Genomic DNA, 20120 nt, shown 5'->3' on the forward strand with positions numbered 1-20120 from the left:
AATAGAGACTTGGATTTCTCTAAAACTATGAAAAAGCAGCAGCAGCAATATCGAAACAGAAAGATATTTGTATCAGTTTTTCATTTGGCCTTTATGATTGCTTTCAGGGTCTGAAATCTATTTAAAATAAAATTAGAAATTTGGCTTTTAAGTAACATATAAACCACAACATTCTCCTGTACAGCAGAGTCAGTCTTTTCAATGGGGCTAACAATAAAATCCCTGAAAAAAGTAATCCGAACTATTGGAAAACGTTCATTCAGAGATTATGTTTTGTAGGAAAAGAAAAAAATGACAAAATATAATAATATCGCTTTTTTAAACAGCTGCTCATTCTGGCTTTGTAAAACAGACCCTTTTCCAGATCGAGCAAAGAAAATGATGTAGTTTTAAGTGTAAATATGCAAACGAGTCGCAAAAAAGAGTTTCGCACCAGCTAATTGACCTGAAACATGGCCCCAACAAGAGAGGTGTTGGTGGAAACAATGGAGAGGGCTATAAAAGTCCTTTAAGAAGGAAATTCAGCTCAGAGTGTGGCAAAGTATGCTGTTTGGTCCCAGTCTGCTGTGTCTAAAGTCTGGAGCAACTACAAAGGGACACATACAGGTCAAATAAGACAGACAACTCGAAGAAAGATGTCTAAAAATAGAAAAATGTACAAACGGACACAAACAGGATTTAGTGTTTGTGACCCAACAGTCTGAAACCAGCTGAAGGAAACGGGATTTCCATCCAGAAAAGCCAAACATAAACCATCATTAACACCTAAAGAGAAGAAAGTGATATTCAGAGATGGATCACCAACCTGTGTTGGACCAGGAGGTGATGCTGGAACTGTAGTTTGGTCTAGTGAAGCAGAAATATGACTGCCTGAAAAAAACAAGCACATTTCCACCATCACTGATGACATGGGGTTGATGTCAGATAAAAGGACCAGGGGAGACGGCAGCTATTACCTCTACAGGAAATGAACAGGTGGACCCTGAAACTTTGGACACTTTTAGTGATGCTGAGTAATCTTTCAGGATGATCGTGCACCTCACCGTAGACCAAAGACCATTCAAACCTTTCTTCAGGGAAAGACAGCTCAACAACACAGCCAGCAAACAGTCTCCATCTCAATCAGAGTTCAAATTTATGGTGGAAATTGAAACAAAAAAGGTCCATGAGGAGGCCCCGTCCTGCAAAGCTGATGTCAGAAAGATGGAACCTGACAGAAGCAGAATTTGTTTATCATTGGTGAAGAATTACTCATCCTGTAACCGTGTCCTCAATTAGAAAAAGCCATGAATTACAACAGTTTCATTAATCATTATGTTTTGTATGTTTAACAGTGTAGATGGATAATAGTTTTGTGTCTAACCTACAAGAAATACAAGAAGCCTGCAAAAAACAAAAGGTGCTGTAGTTTAAGACATTTGAAAAGTGTACTCTGCCCCCTGCTGGTACTTTTTAAATCCTGCAACATCAAGCCCTCTACTGCATTCCAGTGGTCACCTCCCACATTGCAGTCCAGCTGATAAAATAATGACACCACACTTGTTAAGTTTTGGATTTTCTTTCTTTTTTGTGGAAATATTTTACAGTTATATTACAGGTATTTAAATGCCCGGAGGGAAAACAAAACAAACAAACAAACAAACAAAAAAAACATAACAAAACAAAAAAAAAACAGTTTGGAGACACCAGAAACTAACACTAAGATGATGACAGCAACTTAATAGACAGAAACAGTCCGGACTGGATGGACAGACTTGACAGGTAGAGTGGGCGAAACTGACTGCTCAACCCGCGACTAAACGTTAGAGGACGTCCAATAAATACTGCAAATGTTAACGCAAATGATCGAAAACTGAAAATAAAGGAGAAACAAACGACGAGGAAAACAAGTGCTCTCCTTTTTTGAGTCCTTTGTAGTTCATAGCAGCATAGGTGTAGCTTCCAGAAACCAAAAACTTAAGAGAAACAGCGCACAGCTTCTGCAATCAACCAGAATTTTCAACACACGAGAGAACAGATAAGAAACATGGTAGCTCTACGCTGTGTGGCCAGTGTGGAAAAGTGCTTAATATACAAAATCACACATATGAGTAACTTGCATCTTTGACATATAAAACAGCAAACAACGGATGGAGGGTTTGTTCTCCTCCAGCCACAATAGTTGGTTGACTTCAAAGTTCACAATTTTACTAGTTAAATACATGTTTTGTTTTTTTTTTTTGTTGTTTTTTTTTTAGTATACAACATCTTAGCATAATATTTGGTAGTCTGACAGTGGCTCACAGAGTTTAAACATTAAACAGGCATAATCAAACCTTGGCTGGTGGTGTTAGAATTCACATCGTGGTTCTTCAGCTAAACATGTAGGAAACTAATATCTTTATTTTTCTTAGTTTAGGTTGGAATAACGCTTAACTTCTGGTTAAGAAGAGTCGACAAAATACCGTCTACCTTTTAGCAGTGTGAAAATATTCTGGTTGAATGCAGATACACCCCTGCATCAGCTTCCATTGGTTTTAATGTAACTTATAAAATACATAATAAAATGTCTTCATAAATGGAAACTGATAAGTCCATGTACAAAAATGTCTCTTATATAAATTACACCAGTCTCCGATGATGATGATGATGATGTCTCTGCTCCTGTTAAGAGGTTTTTTTTTTATCTCCAAACCAAACCCTTACCCTCATACATACACACTCACATGCACGCGCGCACACGCAGAGAGGCGTGACCGAGGCCAACCCTGCTGATTTAGCTACACAACATGCTCTACACTTTACCCATCGTAGAGAAGAAAACAACAAAAGAAAACCATTCCCACTGAAATTAAATCTCTGAACATACAGTAACGCTACATCTCTTTCTCCTTCGTCTCTTCTCTGAATGCAAGACCACAAGCATGGTGCAGTTTTGGGCGCTGGATAGAGGGCGACACCTCAGCTTGAGCTTGTGACCCTCGCTGCCGCCCGTCACTGTAGCTGCCTTGTTCTGGCTCCGCCTCTGCAGGTCCACGGCATGACCCGATGATGACGCCCATTGGGCGGGGGCAGGGGAATGTGCGTGACGACTGAATGGAGGAGGAGCTGGACCTCAACAATCAAACCGCATCTCCAGCGAATCGTCATAGCCCCGGTTGTCGTGCCCCGCCCCCGACAGGAAGGTGGCTGTGACGGGCGACCCTGTGGCCGTGGCTACGTTGAGAATGGTGCTGCCAGGGGAGCTGGTGGCCGGGCTACGGAGGGCAGCTGCGGTGATACTGGTGAGGTTGATGCCCAGTGTGAGTCGGGTTTGCTCCAGAGCCTTCTCTGGCACGGCGAAGGCCTCCAGCTTCTTCTCTCCGTTAGCCATGTAGGAGTTTTGGCAGCCACGGCAGATACAGTCCAGACATGCCTGGAAACAACAGTCAGAGTTTATAAAAACACATAAAGGTAACATAAAGGCCTGATTATCAAAACTGTGACAATACATCAAAAGTTCAAGTAAGCAGAGTATGTAAACCCCACGTATGACGGCTGATGTTTTAATGTAAACAAACCGATGCAGCTCTCACCTTACGGTTGGAGTAGCAGGGGCAGCGCTGCCCCCTACAGGTCAACACTGAAGGGTTCTGAGTAGCTCGGCCACACTTGCAGCCCTTCTTCTCCACAGGCTTCTTATACAGTGGCTTTGAAGGGCTGGGTGGGTGTGTCAGGGGGTGAGCATGAGGGTGTTGGGGTGCTCTGTCACGGGGCTGTGCACGGGGCTTGGGGGCCCCTTGCCTGGCCTTGGTGTAAGCTTTCTTGGCGGCCCCGTGGTGCTCTATAGGCTTTTTCAGCACCTTATTGGAGACCAGCACAGTCTTGGCCACCTTAGGGGGGCCACCGTTAGGCACAGGCGCTAGATGGGGGTGTGGCGAGATTGCAGGGAACTTGGGCTCATGTTTGGTGGTGCAACCAGGATTGGGGTGCTGGGGGGAGCTGATGGCACCAATGGCAGGCCCTCGTAGAAGGCTGGAAATGGGGAGGGGCTGCACCTTCTCGCTGTCGCTTTCTGAGTGGGAGCGCTTGCGATGGCACCGGACAGGTACGCGGGGGATGACTATGGAGGGTTGAAGGGGAGGCTGTAAAGAGGGCTGCGGGTGAGGTTTGAGAGGGCGAGGGCTGTTCTCAGGAGGCAGAGAGGGGATGAGGCGGGAGGAGTCGGGGCCAGATGGGCAGCGCGGGCCGTTGAGGCTCGACTGAGGTACAGAGGGGTGGTACTCTGGCTGGGGATTGGGCTCCGACGTGTCGGGGTCGGTGTCCGTCTCCAGAGTCCTGAGCACCTCCTCGACACTCAACAACAGAGGCCCTCCACCATGTTTCAGGTCTTCCCCAAAAGTGCTGATGTCACAAAGCCCTGCCTCCCCGCTCCCCGTGACGCTCACACACACTGGGATCTCTTCTGAGAAGCTCTCCTGCTTTGCCACACCTCCACCTGTTTCTATGGAGATGGGCTGCAGTGTGTCTGAACCGACCAGGCCGTTACAATCATGAAGTCCATTAATACTCATGGGGCTCCGCTCCTCGCCCTTGATTTCCCTCGTGGGTGGAGCCTCATTGGACTGAACCACCTTTGAGGTGGACGCAGTCTGTGACAGCGTGAGTGAATCTGAAACGTCCTCCGGCTCTGGCTCATTCTCAGCCAACGTGAGGCCCTCGTTGAGGATAGCCTGGAGGTCCGGCGAGTCACTGGCTGCGCTGGCTATGTGCGGTGCAAGTGGCGACTGAGTGATGTAGACGCAGAGCTTCCTGTAACAGTGGACAAGCAGAGAGAGCTGCCTGTTTTCCTCAAAGCGGGTATAGTCCTTACACCAACTACAGGACGGCTTCAGCTGCATCCTCTGCCCCCTACAGCCTCGACAGACGTAGTGCTGACATGATGAGTTGGTGGGAGCGATGGGGTCCTGCAGCAGGTTACCTGAACATGAGAGAGAAAATAAAAAAAGATAAATATATCACTTACACCACAGGGAACATGCAGAACAGCTCACAGTGATGATTAAATAAAAAGCAACACAGTTCACACCAGCAGAGGAAGAGCAATAAATTCCTCATCCAACAAAGTATGGCACATCTGGTCTCATAGTAAAGCCACAATGTCATAAATCACAACCCAGGCTTTAACGGTGGTTTATTGACTACAGCTTCCTTCTCTGCTATATTTCAACAGCTCTCTGAAGCAACACGTATTTGTAAACCTGAGCGGTGCTTGGCAGCCCACCGGACTGAATGACAGCTGCTCTTTGAGAGGAGCTTCCTTAGCAACGCTGGCTGCTACAGAGTGCAGCTGCAGATGGGGGAAAAAAGGATGAAGACCCATTCATAAGAGACAACTGACCCTACACAGAGTGACTGATAAATCCCCCATAACGACAGGAAGTCTATATTTAACATACTGCATGGCTTGCTTCATATATTGATGTGCTTATAAAGCGTAGATGGAGGCTGTCAGAAAGAATGATAAAGACACTCTTCACATCCCTCCAGAGATCCCAGTAACACATATTCAACCTCCAGCTCATGGAATATTCATAAAGATTTCATACTGTCATAAATGTATTGATAACTTGCTAAAAGTAAACCATAGCTCCCTCTGAATGAACTAAAACAACATAAAACAAAGGAGTTTATCCAGCCCTCATTTCTTCTGTTTCCTTCCAAGCAGACAGACTTTCTTTTAATATTTCAAAGTGGTCTTTCAAATTTTTTCTTTGAACATTGGCTGCTTTTTCACTCACTTTTTCATAGTCCTTAACACCGACTTAAGAATCATTCAAGCAGAAAAAAGGCTCCTAACTCAAGGGGTGAACCAGTGTTGTGTCGACACATAACAGCATATCTCAGCATGGTGTGCAGTGTGTCCTTAAGTGGAGGACAAAAGAAGAAGTGTCAGGCCTAAAAAACTGTCTACAGCAGATGAACAGGATCTGAAACTGATGTCCTTAAGAAAGAGGAAAACATCCATCAGAGACCTGACACAGGACCTAAGAGATGCATCTGGAAAATCAGTGGCAGCAGGTCTTATGGAGGGATGAATCCTCTCCAGAGCCCGGACCTCAACATTATTGAAGCAGTGTGGGATCATCTGACAGAGAACGGAACAAAAGGCAGCCAACATCCAAAGAAGAGCTTTGGGATGTCTTTCAAGAAGCCTGGAGAACTATTTCTGAAGACTACTTAAATAAAGGACAGAAAGCTTGTCTCAGAGGGTTCAGGTTGTGTTGGAGAATAAAGGAGCTCTGACCAGATATTCACTTTAAAGCTCATTAGAATTAAACAAACACTGTTTTTGTCTTGTAAAGTGTATTTCTTTATGCCCGTTTTAATTAAATCGCAGCACATATTTCCCGTTTTGCTTAGAATATATAACAAAACGAGGGGTGGATCATGACTTAGTAATATAAGTTTATCATGTTGCTACAGACATACTGCTGTTTCTTGAATGCATAGTGAAAACTCTGCATTAAAATATGCATTTAAAATAAAAGCTGAAGTGTATCTTAAAAATTAGCATAAGCAAACAAGTCACAGAATGATTTCGGAACCTACATTTAATTTTATGCTTTACATTATAAACCTTAAAACTGAAGTAAACACTGTAAACTAACTTGTTCTGGAGGCTTTCCTCTCTTAGTCCGCTTTAACGTTTTCTGTATTTTCTTATTGATTCATCAGAAAATAGGGGGAAAAGGTTTTAAAACATGAGGCGCTATACATTCAGTATGTGGAAGCACTGATATTCAACAGCATAAACAGAGAAACGCCCCACTGCTGCCAAACAACACACAGAGGGGGGTGTGTCGTTATGGGTGTAGCAGTAAATCATGATGCCTTCATAGCGCGTCGGAATTTTTAATATCAATATCTTAACGGCTCAACTCGAGCAAAAACAAACAGAAAAACTTATGATCGTGTCTATGGTTTATATTCATGCAGTGACAAAATGAACAGAAACAGCAACATTAACAAGCAAGACATCTTCATCAACACATTCCCAGAATTAACCTAACATGTCTCACACAAGAGAGTTTGCAAAAGCTGCATGTTGAGGAGCCTCAAATGTCTCTATTTCAGACCAAACTAGATATTTTGAGATATTTCTAATGATGGGTCTTTGAAACGTGAGGGGAGCGTTAACAGATGCAGTGTGGTACATGATCATGTTTTTTCTATGTAAGTGACATATATACAGCTTACCATTAAAGTGAAACAGTATACCACATTTTAACATATTCAAAAAACTCCCCATTTAATCTAATCTGATCTTAACTAATTTAATTGCTAATGAATTGTGTTTATGTTTAAAAGTTTGAACCATGGTGCTCTGACAAATTTGCTTCTTACTTTGTCTGGGTTATTTCAAAATACAACGAGTAATAGAAAAGACCTTCCAGTTCGTATTCCCTAATAAAATATAAGAGAGTCGTTACTTTTTGTCACTCCTTTTCACTATAAGCAATACTGATGTGGAGTTTTTCGACAGTACCTGAATGCAACATTATTTAAAGACTAGCTCCCACTGAGAAGACAGCTGAGAACAGCGCAAGTTAGCTCCATCCTCCACCAAAAACACGTATTTATACAGGCATACTGAGCATAAATAAAATAATCATCACACGCTTACCGCAGACCAAGCAGGACAGGGACTGGCGGAAAAACGGCAGCAGCTTGCAGAGCTCCGCCAGGGCCCGGGGATCTCGGGGGTCGCACTGCAGCACCGAACGGCTCGCGGACACGTAGAGAGAGGTCGCATTCACCGGGTTCATCTCAGCTGGCTGGCCTGTGGCTCCAAACCGGTCCGGTCCGTTAAGATGTATTAACACGTTAAAACTCCAAAGTCATTCAATAAAAGACAAACTAGCCGCTGGAGCCAGTGGTAGTCCCACGCTCTGTGGGATGAAATTACTGTTTTTGTCAAAGGAGTCCGGTGGCTTTGAAGTGAGCATAGATGGGTATAACGGCCTCAGTTTCCCGTCGTTAAATCCCACATATATAGCAGTCTGCGCGCAAAGCAATCCGGGTTACTCATCCCCAGTCACAGCCAATCCATCCTCAATGTGGTGCCCAGGTTCGAGAGCACTCGAGTTTTGGATCGGAGATTTTAATCACAAGAGGGTCGACCATGCATAGAAATACTTGTTTACTCACATCCATTCGGTTTATTTCCATACCACGCGTGAGAGGTGATGAGACAAAGCATCGTGTGTCGCTTTTCCCTCCGCCTTTTAACCGTGCTTCCACCCGGTTAACTCGCAGCAGCTCCAAAATTCACACAGGGGCTTTCGTGACAAACTGGTCCTGTTCGCAGTGGGTTCCCGGGGATAAATCCATGGTTCAGATGCATGCTCGTCCCGGTTTTTTACGTCGGTTCAGAGCTGGTATCACACAAAGCATTTATTATCCCACAGAGAGACTCTCGTGGCTCTTATTCCAGTGCAGCCCCAGCAGGCTCGATACGGTTGTGTTATTGTTCGCAGAGATTCATGGCGGCTCGAAAACAAAACAGGCCGCTCCGGGTTGAAATGCTCCTTCTGGGCGAGAAACGCCGACAGCTGCACGTCAGTGGGAGGGGGGGCGGGTTACAGGAAGGCTGCAGATATTTCAACAAAAATAACCCCGTAGCTCCGATGGTTCTGTCGGTGCACTGAAAAACAATCAAGCGGAAGCACCGGGCTCTGGTGACAGTGCTGGCCGCCTCAGCTGCACCAGGAGGCCGGATACAAACGCAGGCCGCTTCCCACTTCACGGGATTAGCGGGAGTTTTTCGTTATCGGTGCTCACCTCGGTGGGAATGTAGCGGGGGTGGAGGATTTAAAGGGAATTAAACCCTTTAGTTGCTTTTCATAGACCCCAGAGTGTCAGTGAAGACCGATAATGAATAATTTCCCTGTTTGTGTACGTTGCTATCGTTAGCCGCGGTGTATTCCTCATACCTCCCGTTGCTTCTCCGTATACTAACAAGGGGGCGCTGTTGCCCAGATCTCGCGAGAACACAAGTAACGCGGCTGATTATAAACAGTCAAATGTATATTTTGGTTTTCATGTTATTTAGAACAATAACCAACGTTTTAACCAACGAAGATCTAATGTCCGATTAATATTTTTTTTAGATTAATTGTACATAACTTTCAAGTAAAGGATTTCCAAGTCTGAATATAACAAGTACTTTGTAATGTTTAAGTCTTTTTTTGTATGATTATATATGATTTCTTATTAATGTTTGTATGATATATATATTATTTCTTCTTCTTTTTCTATGATTATATATTATGTCTTCTTCCTGTTCTTCTTCTCCTCAACAGCTATTTGACAACAAAAGACAGATTTATTTTTTACCAACAAATAGATAGTACAGAAATAAAACAGCTGTATGTATCTTTATTTAGTCAATAAAGATACATCTTTATAGAGCTTAATTTAGTAAATAAAAATACAGATTAATTAGAACCACTATAGGATACTATTATTAATACTAACTAACACTACAACTACTAATGATTATTTTAATCTGCCTTTTAATTTCGAATCTTCATTTCCATTCACCAATTAAAATATTTTCCATTTTCCAGACTTATTTAGTAACTTAAAATGATCTACGTTTAGTTAGAAATGTAGAAATCCATCAACAATAAGACAAAAATCCTACCTTTATGATAGCTAGCGATGGTGTAATTGTCCTTTCTTGTATTGTTCTTGTGTAATAACTTGCAATTGTAACATTCATATACACACAGTCACTATTTTTCTGACCTAATGACTTATCCAGTAAGAACTGGGGTCACGGTTCAGCCATATTTCCTCATGAGATTTGGTAAAAAAAAATTCCCAGTGAAAACAGGAAAGAAAACCCTTAATCATACCATTACACAAACAATTGTCAGATTACAAGCTCACACAACAACAAATCAGCATGGTGCTGCTTAATTCCATACATTTTTTTCTTATCAAAGTACCGTAAGGGGACAAAATTAGAGAACTAACATGATATTAATGCAGCTTATTAGAGCCATTGTTTTACTTACAGCTTAAGATAACATTATGGGCGTTATAAAACTGACTCACTAAAATAGTTTATCTTATGTTATTAATGAATTGTATGTATATTGATGCTGTATCATCCGTGTTTTTATAAAAGTGACATGTCAAAAATAAACAAAGATTTAGTTATTAGTTATTCAGTTTTTGACCGTAGACCTTATATAAATACTTCTGGGTAGTCAAAGAAATACTCAACACTTCTGGACTCTTCGCAAAATTTAGATAAAAAAAACTTCAAAGCCCAAAATGTGTAACATGTATATAAATTCAGCCTCTCGTCTTCCCTCTGATTCGGAGGCTGATTTCTACAGCTTCCTTTATACTGTATGCCTGCAAGTTTTAGATAAGAGTTATGGTGATAATCTAAAGGCGCAAACTAGCAGGGTGAAGAAAGAAGGTGGACACATGGAAACAGAGGACTCATCTTCAAAGTATGACAGTGCTAACTTACAAAAAATGGCTACAAACCACCTCCCATGCAATGACTTCTTTTCTTAAAAAAGACAGCTTGTATGATGCAAACGCACCTATACAATCTAACCGTGCAGTCTTTCAGCACTTATCTTTTCTTCCTCTTTTTTAGACTGAATGGTTGCTGACTGGCTGGGACTTTCCACATTGTCACTTCCACTTGTTGAATTGAAGACTGAAAATACTCCATCATTTTAACAAGAGCATCTTCAGAAATGACCAATGCAGTGTTGAAGTATTCGTCCAACAGCACTGAAAACATGCCTTTTCCTACTCAAAAGAAATTAATTTTGTCTTTGAGTTTGATAAGAACTACAACAATTATCTGATATGTGGCTCAGTTTTGATAATTAAGATTTCTCAGGTAAAAATAGTCTGATCTTTTAAAAGAAAAATGCAAAGAAATAATCAAAAGAGGCAAATGTTTTAATTTTGTTTTGAAAATAATTATAGAATAAGATCATTTTGTAAAGAAACAAAACTCTTCTGAAGCTGCAGATGTTTTTCTCTATCAAAAACACAAATAAAAACGTATTTTATTACATTTTTTACAGGCAAGCTTTCCAGTTTAGGCATAAAAGAGATCCTGATTACAACCTTTTAATTTCTTTTTTGAAGGTTCATATAATGAATGAAGGGCTGCATGGTGGTGTGGTGGTAAACAGCAAGAGGGTTCCGGGTTCTCCCCGTGTATACGTGGGTTCTCTCCGGGTACTCCGGCTTCCTCCCACCGTCCTAAAGAATGCATGTTTGGTTAATTGGTTTCTCTAAATTGTCCCTAGGAGTGTGTGGTCGTTTGTCTCGTCTCATTTGTCTCTGTGTGGCCCTGTGATGGACTGGCTTCCTGTCCAGGATGTACCCCGCCTCTCGCCCAATGACGGCTGGGATAGGCTCCAGCCCCCCAGGAGCCCACAGTTGCATTAAGCAAGTATTGAAAATGGATGGATGGATAATGAATGAAGGAGTGATGGAATAAAAAGAAAAAAAATAATAAAACCATCACAGATCGCTAAAGTGACACAAATAAAGTTTTGTTATTTGTGATAGAATAGAAAACTACTTTATTCACATTCATTCCACATATGTGAGTAATCCCTTTTTTAAATATTTTTTGTCTCTCATACAGTGGTGACTGTTTTTAGAGTTCTTTTTATGGTAATAAAGCATGCCAAAAATACTTGGTTGGTCAGTCTCTGAGTTTTATACTTAGGGTGAGCAACACCAGAAGCTTGGGAGACTCCCCTTCTGTTTCTCACATGACACTCAGAAAAACTGAGCTCATGTTTGTAATGTTTGCTGAAAAGATTCATTCCTGTGTCAATCAGGTCTTTAAAGCACTTGCTACAATATTTGTGTAACTATTTTCAAAGAATGCACAGATCAGTCTGTTAGACGGGTGTGGTTTTAACAAACTTAAAGCCCTTTTTGTGGATCAGTTAGTAACAGCAACTTGCTCAACATGTCCTTATTTCAAACTCCATCGTGTATGTTTGACTGTTGCTGCTGCTGGAAAAGGGTCACAGTTCGACTGTGTCTTGTTCCCCATCATACTTGTAGTGTTTTGTGAGAGTAAGTCAAACACTGCAGCCCACATGTGTCTGTTTTTAGAATAATTAAATGAACTCCAGCGGTGACTCCTCAAACCATTAATTGTGTCTGATGTGTTTATATCAGATGGACACTTCATATACTGAATCCCAAAATTGAGGGTTTTCCTCTGGAATAGGTCAATGAATAAGGAAACCCTCAAAGGAAAAAGATGGCTGAGAAATAACCTTCGTTTCATTCAAATGACTTAATCACTCATGACAAATCTGACCATCTTGATTCCAACTTAAATTCCATCTGAGAACATTCCTTAGATGCTTTTTGCTGTCTGCAAATCAATTTTAAAACTCAATTATTTCACTTGTAGGTGTGAGTGTAAAGGGAATACCGGCAATACTAAAATTGGTCTACTCTGACAAACCACATGACCCTTAACATGACTAACTCCAGTCTTCTCAAAATAAGTCTTTGCATTGTCACCACTGCAACATGATTGTTTCCATGCCAAATATGATAGTTACATGGAAACAACAGTTCCTCTTTTTATGTATAACTCTAGTATAAAAGATCATCCCTCCTTGGTTATTTACTTAGACTCTGTAAAGTTGAGCTTTTAGTCGCAGAAGTCATTCAAAGCCTTCTACAGATCCAGAGTCAGTTTTGCTGCAGTGAAGTCTTCGAAGATGTGGACGACTATCGCTGTCAGGATGTTTCTGCTCACTCTGGCTGCTGTGATGTTCATCTCAGCATCACCAGGTAAGACTGAACTTGTAATCCAACTGAAATTTCACAAGGCAAAAAAGATAAGCTTGAAAGAATTTTAATGGTTAAGTGCAAAACACTTGCTGGTTCCAGGCTCTCAGTTAAGACTGAGCTGATTTTCTTTGTCTTGTAAAGAGGAAACTGAATATCTTTTAACTCTGGACTGTTGGTTGGAGATATACATTACTGAGAAAAAGTCTGAAAATGTTTAACCTTTCAATACTTCATATATCGTCAAGGGAATAGGAAAAAGGCTCAGTGATTTATCGAAACATTCAGACAAGTTCTTCTATGGATATTGGCTGCCTTTTTTTCTGTTCTCTGTCAAGATGATCCCATCTTAAGTGGCTTAACAAAGAAACAAACAAACAGATTCCTCTGAAAATGGTCAGGTACAAGGACTGGACTGAAAATAAGTGAAAAAGCAGCCAATGTCCAAAGAAAAACTAAAAGACCTTCAGAAAGCCTGGAGAACTGCTGCTCAAGGTCACTTCATAGGATTACAACAAAGTCTGGCTGCTTGGATAAAAATATAAAGAAATGAAGTCTGGATCAGGATATTTGCATAGGTTTGTAGTCATCCTTTGTTCTCCATATCACTGACGGTTGGAGAGATTAAGTAAAAAAAAAATATCATACCAAAGCAGCTTATTATGACAAGCTTTAGAAAAAAAAATTGTTTAACATATGATAATTTCAGAAAAAGTTGCTGATTATTCCATGAACATTTTTCTCAAGGCAAAGTTTTGCCTTACACAGGTTGAGACCCAGGACACAGGTTTGATTTTTTACAAATGCACATATGTCTACATGTTCTCGGACAAATCGGAATTATTTGACTAATTTAATTGTTCATCTAATTGGACCGAAAGGTGCATTATAATAACTGCAAATATCTGGCAACAATATCTAATTCCTTCACCTCTACAGCTGAAGCAGTGAGTCAAGGAAACTGTAACCACTGTAACTGTGTGTGTTATAGAGTACTAATATTTGATGGGTTGTTTCCACAGTATGACAGGTCATTATTAAAGTGTTGCAGCCTAAAGAACAAGTCACATAAAGCTGAGTGATGACAGCATTTTCCTCCCTCTCTCTGGTTAAGCAGGCGACTCCTACGGCTCAAACATAGGTTTACCCTGCTGTAACAAAGTCAGCAAAGGCGGAGTTAGGTTCATCAAAGAGTGCTATGAACAGAAACCACGATGGCAGTGCAACCACCACGCATACTTGTAAGTACAGCAACCTCAATACTGTTCTGTGTCCTCTGTAACCCGCTTGCTTTTCATCGTCAAAGTATTTCCAGATCAGCAACCTTCACTGAAGTCTGTCAAATAAGTTTGCATGATTTCCAGACAAATTATAAATTTGATAACTACCACAAGGGGAGTCTAAGTTTGATTAAAGGTGTTTTGGAAGTAAATATCAGTCAAAGTTTGATTTTCTTTTGTCTCTTCTCCAAGGATTATAGATAAAAATGGCAGGCAGAATTGCATTGATCCATCTTCCAAGTGGCTCAAAGGCAGGATCAAAAAGGTAAAGATCTGCTATCAAAACCGTATCACATAAGCAGTTTCACAAACCAGTTCCAGATAAATGTATTCTGCAAACAAAATAGAGCTTTTACTTATGTTTAAATATCTATAAAGTGTAACAGCATGCTCAGCGTGTTCTGCACAATTTGCAGGTTTAGAAAAATCCAAAGTGTTGTTTCTTTGAAGAATTGCAGGTTTCCAAAACTCTGTCAAACTGATCTTGACTTTTTTCACAAGAAAGAAATGTAGGACATGTCACCAAATCTGTAAATATGGCCATTTATGATCATTCCTGCAAAGGTTTGTGCTGAGAAAAGCACAGTTCAGGACCTCTGGTAGAATGTCAAACATAAGCTGAAACTGCTGAAAGTAATAGTACGATTCCATTCCTGCTACCTTTGACCTATATTCTACTACATTTGTGACAATACCAGCTTTAAAACTGTCACAAAATTGACGTCTTAATCACAAAATGCACGATTTGACCAATAAAACACCAGCCAGCTTAAAGCCAGGGTTTTAGTTTGTGTTTGTATTTTTAAAATGTAGTATCTCCATCTAAACATATATTAAGTGTCTCAGTTGTCCTGTCCTGAATATCATGTGTCTAATCATACATTCCTTTTCTCCCTTCTCTACTCTGCAGGGATTAAAGTGTAATCCTGACTTGTCATATTAAAACAACTCTAAGGAGATGACTCATAAAAAACGCACCTCAGCATTGCAGCTACTGAGAACATTTCATGTGGATTTACTATTTATTACTTTTACATAAAAAATATATTTAAAATGTATTTTATTTTTTTATTTAATTTGAAAAAGTGTAATGTAAGTTATTAATTTATTTGATTCTGAATTTGACATAATCTTAAGCATGGGAGTTGTTCTTTTTAACCCTGGAACTAGTAATACATATTAGTAATATTAAATGTTTTCCAAATGTGATGGAGTCTCGTGTTCTTCCATGCATGAAGTCTGGTTTTGGATAGTAATACAGAGGGGATTTTTTTTGTTTGCTCACATTTGTGTGCTCACATTTCTTTCAGACACAGAAAGAAATACACTTTCAAATGGCGATCTTTAAGGCTATCTTAAATTAATTTAATGCCATAATATGTTAAAGAAAAAATCTCTAGAACCTGCGCTTTACTGTGTACTTAAAAATGTTTCTTCTGGAGCAACATGTCTGCATACAGAGCCCTTTGATCTGTGCAACAGAGGAGTGAATATTAAACTTTTACTACACCCTGTTGCATCTTTTTTCCTTCTCACTTTTTTTTCGGAGGTGCACGCAGCGGACGCAGGCTCTCTTTGTCTCCTCTGTTCTTCATCTTCTTGCTTGCTAACCAAACACTTTTCTCTGCGCCATAAGTGATGTTCTACATTACCTTTATTTTTAGTCACAAAATAAATAATTCACGCAAATTTGACAACAATAACTTTATTAAATCGAGGGATCAGCGTGCGTAAATGAAATGCTCCTCACGCAAATAACCAAACCAAAATAAAAATTTGAGCCACAGACACTTCTGTCTGTGCAGACCTATATTTCTAACAAAATAATAGGCTGCAATAGGGATGGAGTGATTTTCATTCGGATCGTCTATCGACAATCGACAGTGGCCACGATCGAATGATCTGAAAGGGTCGCTTTCACGTCCCTAGAGGGAAGCCCCACCTCCTTATTAATTACACTCTAATTACACTAATAATCCACGGAGACCATTTCTGACGAGGCTTGGGCCAACAGTAGATGGATCAACTGAAGGTTCAGATGCATCTCTCAGGTCTTTGCTGGATTTTTTTCCTCTTTCTTAAGGACATCACTTTCAGATACTGTTCATCTGCTGTTGATAGTTTTTTAGGTCTGACACTTCTTCTTTTGTCCTCCACTTGTCCAGTTTCCTCAAATGTTATAAGGACATACATCACACCATGCTGAGATATGCCAAGTTTTCAGCTAATAGTTCTTTGGGAATCACCAAAAATCCTATTTTCTGTCTGTCAAACTGTGTTATCTTTGGTGTTTTTCATAGATACAACTAAAGAAATGGGGGGGGGGGGGGGGGGGGGCAACATTAGAATGTATCTTAAAAGTTTAAATTAGCACTTAATATGAAAAACAGCTGAGACAAATGGGAATGTCATTAGTTTCGATTGATGTGATGGTGGAGTTAGAAATAAAATGAAAAAATAATTTGAGTTAGAATTTATGAAATCAATCAAAATCTCTTCAATGTACTTTGAATCATGACTAAAATATTTCACCAAAAACAATAAATGTGAACCTGATGATGGCACAAGAGCCGTAGCTCTTAGAGTATGTTACATGTATCAATGGCGTAACCCACTTCATGGTTAACAAGCTACTTAACAGTTATAAAATACACTGATGGCAAGTTACTAAGTGGAGGTAGCTAAAAAGATGAGTGGTTTAACCAATATGATCATGGCACCAAAGAAAAGTCGCTAACTTTGCTAAACAGTAAGTAAACAGAACTTTATTCACATGTGGGCTCAGCCAGAGTTGGATTGGGGAAGAGCCCAGATCACAGTGTGTGATACGAGGTAATATCTTTATAATGAATCCATGAAGTCATCACATCTCAAAGAGCTATTTTACACGACTGTATTGTTCAAGTCAACTATTTAGTTATGTTGCATCTGTAGCCAAAACTGGAAGCTTTGTATCATGCTATCCTCGAGGGCCAGAGAGCCACATCAACTGTGTCATTGGTCAAAAAGATTATGGACGTCATGTGTTTGTCTGCCAAACACTGAAGTGCCACTTCCAAGAAACACCTTGCCACAGATAATAGGATCCATAGTAGATAATAAAGTCGAGCGTGTTGGTTCGTGTCTTAAAACCAGCCGTTATGAAAAGTGAAAAATCATGGTGGAAAAAGGAGATGTTGTGAAACATCTCTTTACCAAATAGAATAATCCATTCGATAGTTGGAAAAAAAATCATACAACACAACGATGGAAGTTCATGAGACTGCCCTGCAAATACCAGTAAACATAATGAGCATGTATGGAAGAAAAATATATTACTTTTCCTACCTACCCACACATTTCTTGTCCTCTTTTCAATTGTCCCACCACAGGGAAAGTGTTCTCCAGCTATCAAGATTTCAAGACTTCATAATTTCAAGTTCAAGATGTTCAAGTAAAACTGTAGCATGAGGACAAAAAGCTACTGTGAACATTTTGTGTTGACATACTAATCAGTTGTTGTTATGGCATTATTTTAATAAATTCCTTTTGTAAAATTGACCAGAACAGCAACAGCAGAGTTGTTCTTCTTTTAAACAGAATAAAATAAACAAAAAATAAACAAAATTAAATAATAAAATGAATACAAAATTAAAGTCCAAAGTGATGTTTTAATATATTTACTTATATCGTCCAAAGATGTTCAATTTACAAAAATGACAATGACTCAAAAGAGGAACTTCTAGGTGTGTGAGTCCCCCCTGAAAAATTTCACACAACAGCAATAGTTCCTCCTTTTTTACAAAGCTGCAGTAAAGATGAAAAATAAGTTAGAAGTTAGTGCAAAGATAACACAACCACAGTGACAGTGTCAGTTTTGGTGCAAAGCAGCACTGAATGTCCATGTTTTGGGTTAATACATTACCGTATAAAAGTCTCACTCGATGAACCAGTGTTGTGTCGACACATAACAGATAACTTAGCAAAGAGCCAGTTTTAAATTGTATCTTTAGGCATTTTGTTACTAGCAGCCTGTCACAAAGACACATCATTTGTTCCCATTTCTTTAGTTTCATCTATGAAAAACACCAAAGATAACACAGTTTGACAGACAGAAAATAGTATTTTTGCAGCAACAAGGTGATTCCCAAAGAGCTGTTAGCTGAAAACTTGGCATATCTCAGCATGGTGTTCAGTGTGTCCTTAAAACATTTGAGGAAACTGGACAAGTGGAGGACAAAAGAAGAAGTGTCAGACCTAAAAAAAACATCTAAAGCAGATGAACAGTATCTGAAAGTGATGTCCTTAAGAAAGAAGAAAAAATTCAGCAAAGACCTGACACAGGACCTGAGAGATGCATCTGGACCTTCAGCTGATCCATCTACTGTTGGCCCAAGCCTCATCAGAAATGGTCTCCATGGAAGGGTGGCTGTCAAGAAGCCATTCTTAAGGAAGGGAAACAGGGACATTATTGAAGCAGTGTGGGATCATCTTGACAGAAAACGGAACAAAAGGCAGCCAACATCCAAAGAAGAGCTTTGGGATGTCCTTCAAGAAGCCTGGAGAACTATTCCTGAAGACTACTTAAAGAAATGACAGAAAGCTTGTCTCAGAGGGTTCAGGCTGTGTTGGAGAATAAAGGTGCTCAGAACAAATATTTTAAGCTTGTTAGAACTGTCCAGCTAAGTTCCTGGCTCATACACTCCTTGTATTTTTGCCAGTGCATGTTTCAATAAATCACATCTATTTCCTCGTTTTTATGGCAACATATAAAGTAATGAAGGAATGGGTCAAGAATTTTTGCACAGTATTATAGATATACAGATGAACACAAAACCTGTGCATATAAGGACATGAAAAGTGTAAGTTCTGTTTCTGCAGAAATGTTCATCTTTGTGTTTGTGCATCATCACCATCTATAAATAAACCACCCAACAACGGTTCCTCTTTTTGTGGGAAGCTACAGTACATAAGATCACTCATCGTTTAACAAGTTGAGCAGTTAGTAACAAACCTGTCCACAACTGAGATCTAAAGTCAGTTTTGGTGTTGGTCAGATGTTGAAGATGACTACGACTCTGTCCATCAGTCGCTGGATTTTTGTCCTGAGTTTTGCTGCTGTGATGCTCATCCCTGAGTCAGGAGGTAAAGCTCTTTATTTCTGGGATTTGTAACAAAAATGTGCCGTGGTTATGGTCTGAATCTGGAGTTATGGTAACACTAGCCTGAAATGACTGTAGTCAGGTCCTTTTGTTTTAAATTAGTTCATTATTTTTTATATTGGACTAATTAAGATTGCACTTGGAAACAAAACAGAACAGTTAGATTTATTCACATAACATTGTTAAAGCAAATTATTTCTATAAATAAGACACAAGAAACTCATTATAAATATGAAGTTTTTTTCCTTATCTTAGTTTAGCTACTCGATTTTTATTCTGAATGAACTGCTTAGTATAAAACAACAATAAACTCATCTTTAATCTTAGTGCAGGCATCTGCATTGGGATGAATAAAAAGGACGAATCCCTTACTCTGTATGTGTGATGCAGGTCAGGGAGGAATCGCAATAGGCTGCTGTATGGAACTCTCAAAACGAAGTATCAAAGCGAACATTATGGAGTGCTTTCAACAAACAACCAAAATGGGCTGCAGCATCGACGCCTACCTGTAAGGAAAAATGGGATTTAAATCAAACCATCACCCCTATGTTGAATACAAATATTAAAAAAAAAATTTTTAGATATATATTTTATATCTCTGCTTAGATTTAATTGGGTAGAACCTTTGAGAAACCTTGTGAAAATATAATGAGTGAAAATGTCAAAGCTCTGTGTGTTTAATTTTCTTTCTTCTATTCTAGGGTCAAAACCACTGAAGAGAAAAACTATTGTGTCCCAAAAAATCACCCCAAGCTCAAAATGTACTTAAAAGAGGTGAGTACCAGAATGACTATTATAGTACAAACAAAAAAGATGAAAAACCAAACAGTTACATGGTCTTAAATACACACAATATGTCAAGAAAAAG

The 20120-nt window shown here is 39.8% G+C and overlaps 1 protein-coding gene and 1 long non-coding RNA gene across 3 annotated transcripts; one reads left to right on the plus strand and one right to left on the minus strand.

Annotated features, from left to right (window-relative positions):
• Positions 1 to 1447: 1447 nt before the first annotated feature.
• On the minus strand, positions 1448 to 18496 carry LOC140284590 (E3 ubiquitin-protein ligase MSL2-like). 2 transcript variants are annotated; one of them, XM_072378497.1, is made up of 3 exons: positions 18438 to 18496; positions 3555 to 4939; positions 1448 to 3394 (listed from the first exon to the last, which is right to left on the minus strand). In XM_072378497.1, the coding sequence occupies exons 1-3, from the start codon at positions 18469 to 18471 to the stop codon at positions 3095 to 3097; spliced, it is 1719 nt and encodes a 572-aa protein (XP_072234598.1). In that variant the 5' UTR covers positions 18472 to 18496; the 3' UTR covers positions 1448 to 3094. The 2 variants fall into 2 exon arrangements, with proteins under 2 accessions (XP_072234598.1, XP_072234597.1); XM_072378496.1 differs by lacking the exon at positions 18438 to 18496 and adding an exon at positions 7646 to 8974 and having other exon boundaries at positions 1449 to 3394.
• LOC140284240 (uncharacterized) lies at positions 12689 to 14366 on the plus strand. The gene is made up of 3 exons (XR_011910185.1): positions 12689 to 12834; positions 13946 to 14072; positions 14304 to 14366. It is a non-coding gene; the product is annotated as an uncharacterized lncRNA (long non-coding RNA).
• Positions 18497 to 20120: the final 1624 nt, after the last annotated feature.

Source organism: Leuresthes tenuis, unplaced genomic scaffold, assembly GCF_036924035.1.
Source record: "Leuresthes tenuis unplaced genomic scaffold, fLeuTen1.0.hap1 SCAF_24, whole genome shotgun sequence".
Classification (NCBI taxonomy): domain Eukaryota; kingdom Metazoa; phylum Chordata; class Actinopteri; order Atheriniformes; family Atherinopsidae; genus Leuresthes; species Leuresthes tenuis.

Bases quoted from the DNA above. Each gene is read 5' to 3' on its own strand.
- LOC140284590 (XM_072378496.1), bottom strand. From the start codon at position 7,787: ATGAACCCGGTGAATGCGACCTCTCTCTACGTGTCCGCGAGCCGTTCG. The intron at 4,940-7,645 runs GTAAGCGTGTGA...TCTCATGTTCAG, and splicing joins CCTGTCCTGCTTGGTCTGCG to GTAACCTGCTGCAGGACCCC. The intron at 3,395-3,554 runs GTGAGAGCTGCA...TGTTGTTTCCAG, and splicing joins CCTGCTACTCCAACCGTAAG to GCATGTCTGGACTGTATCTG.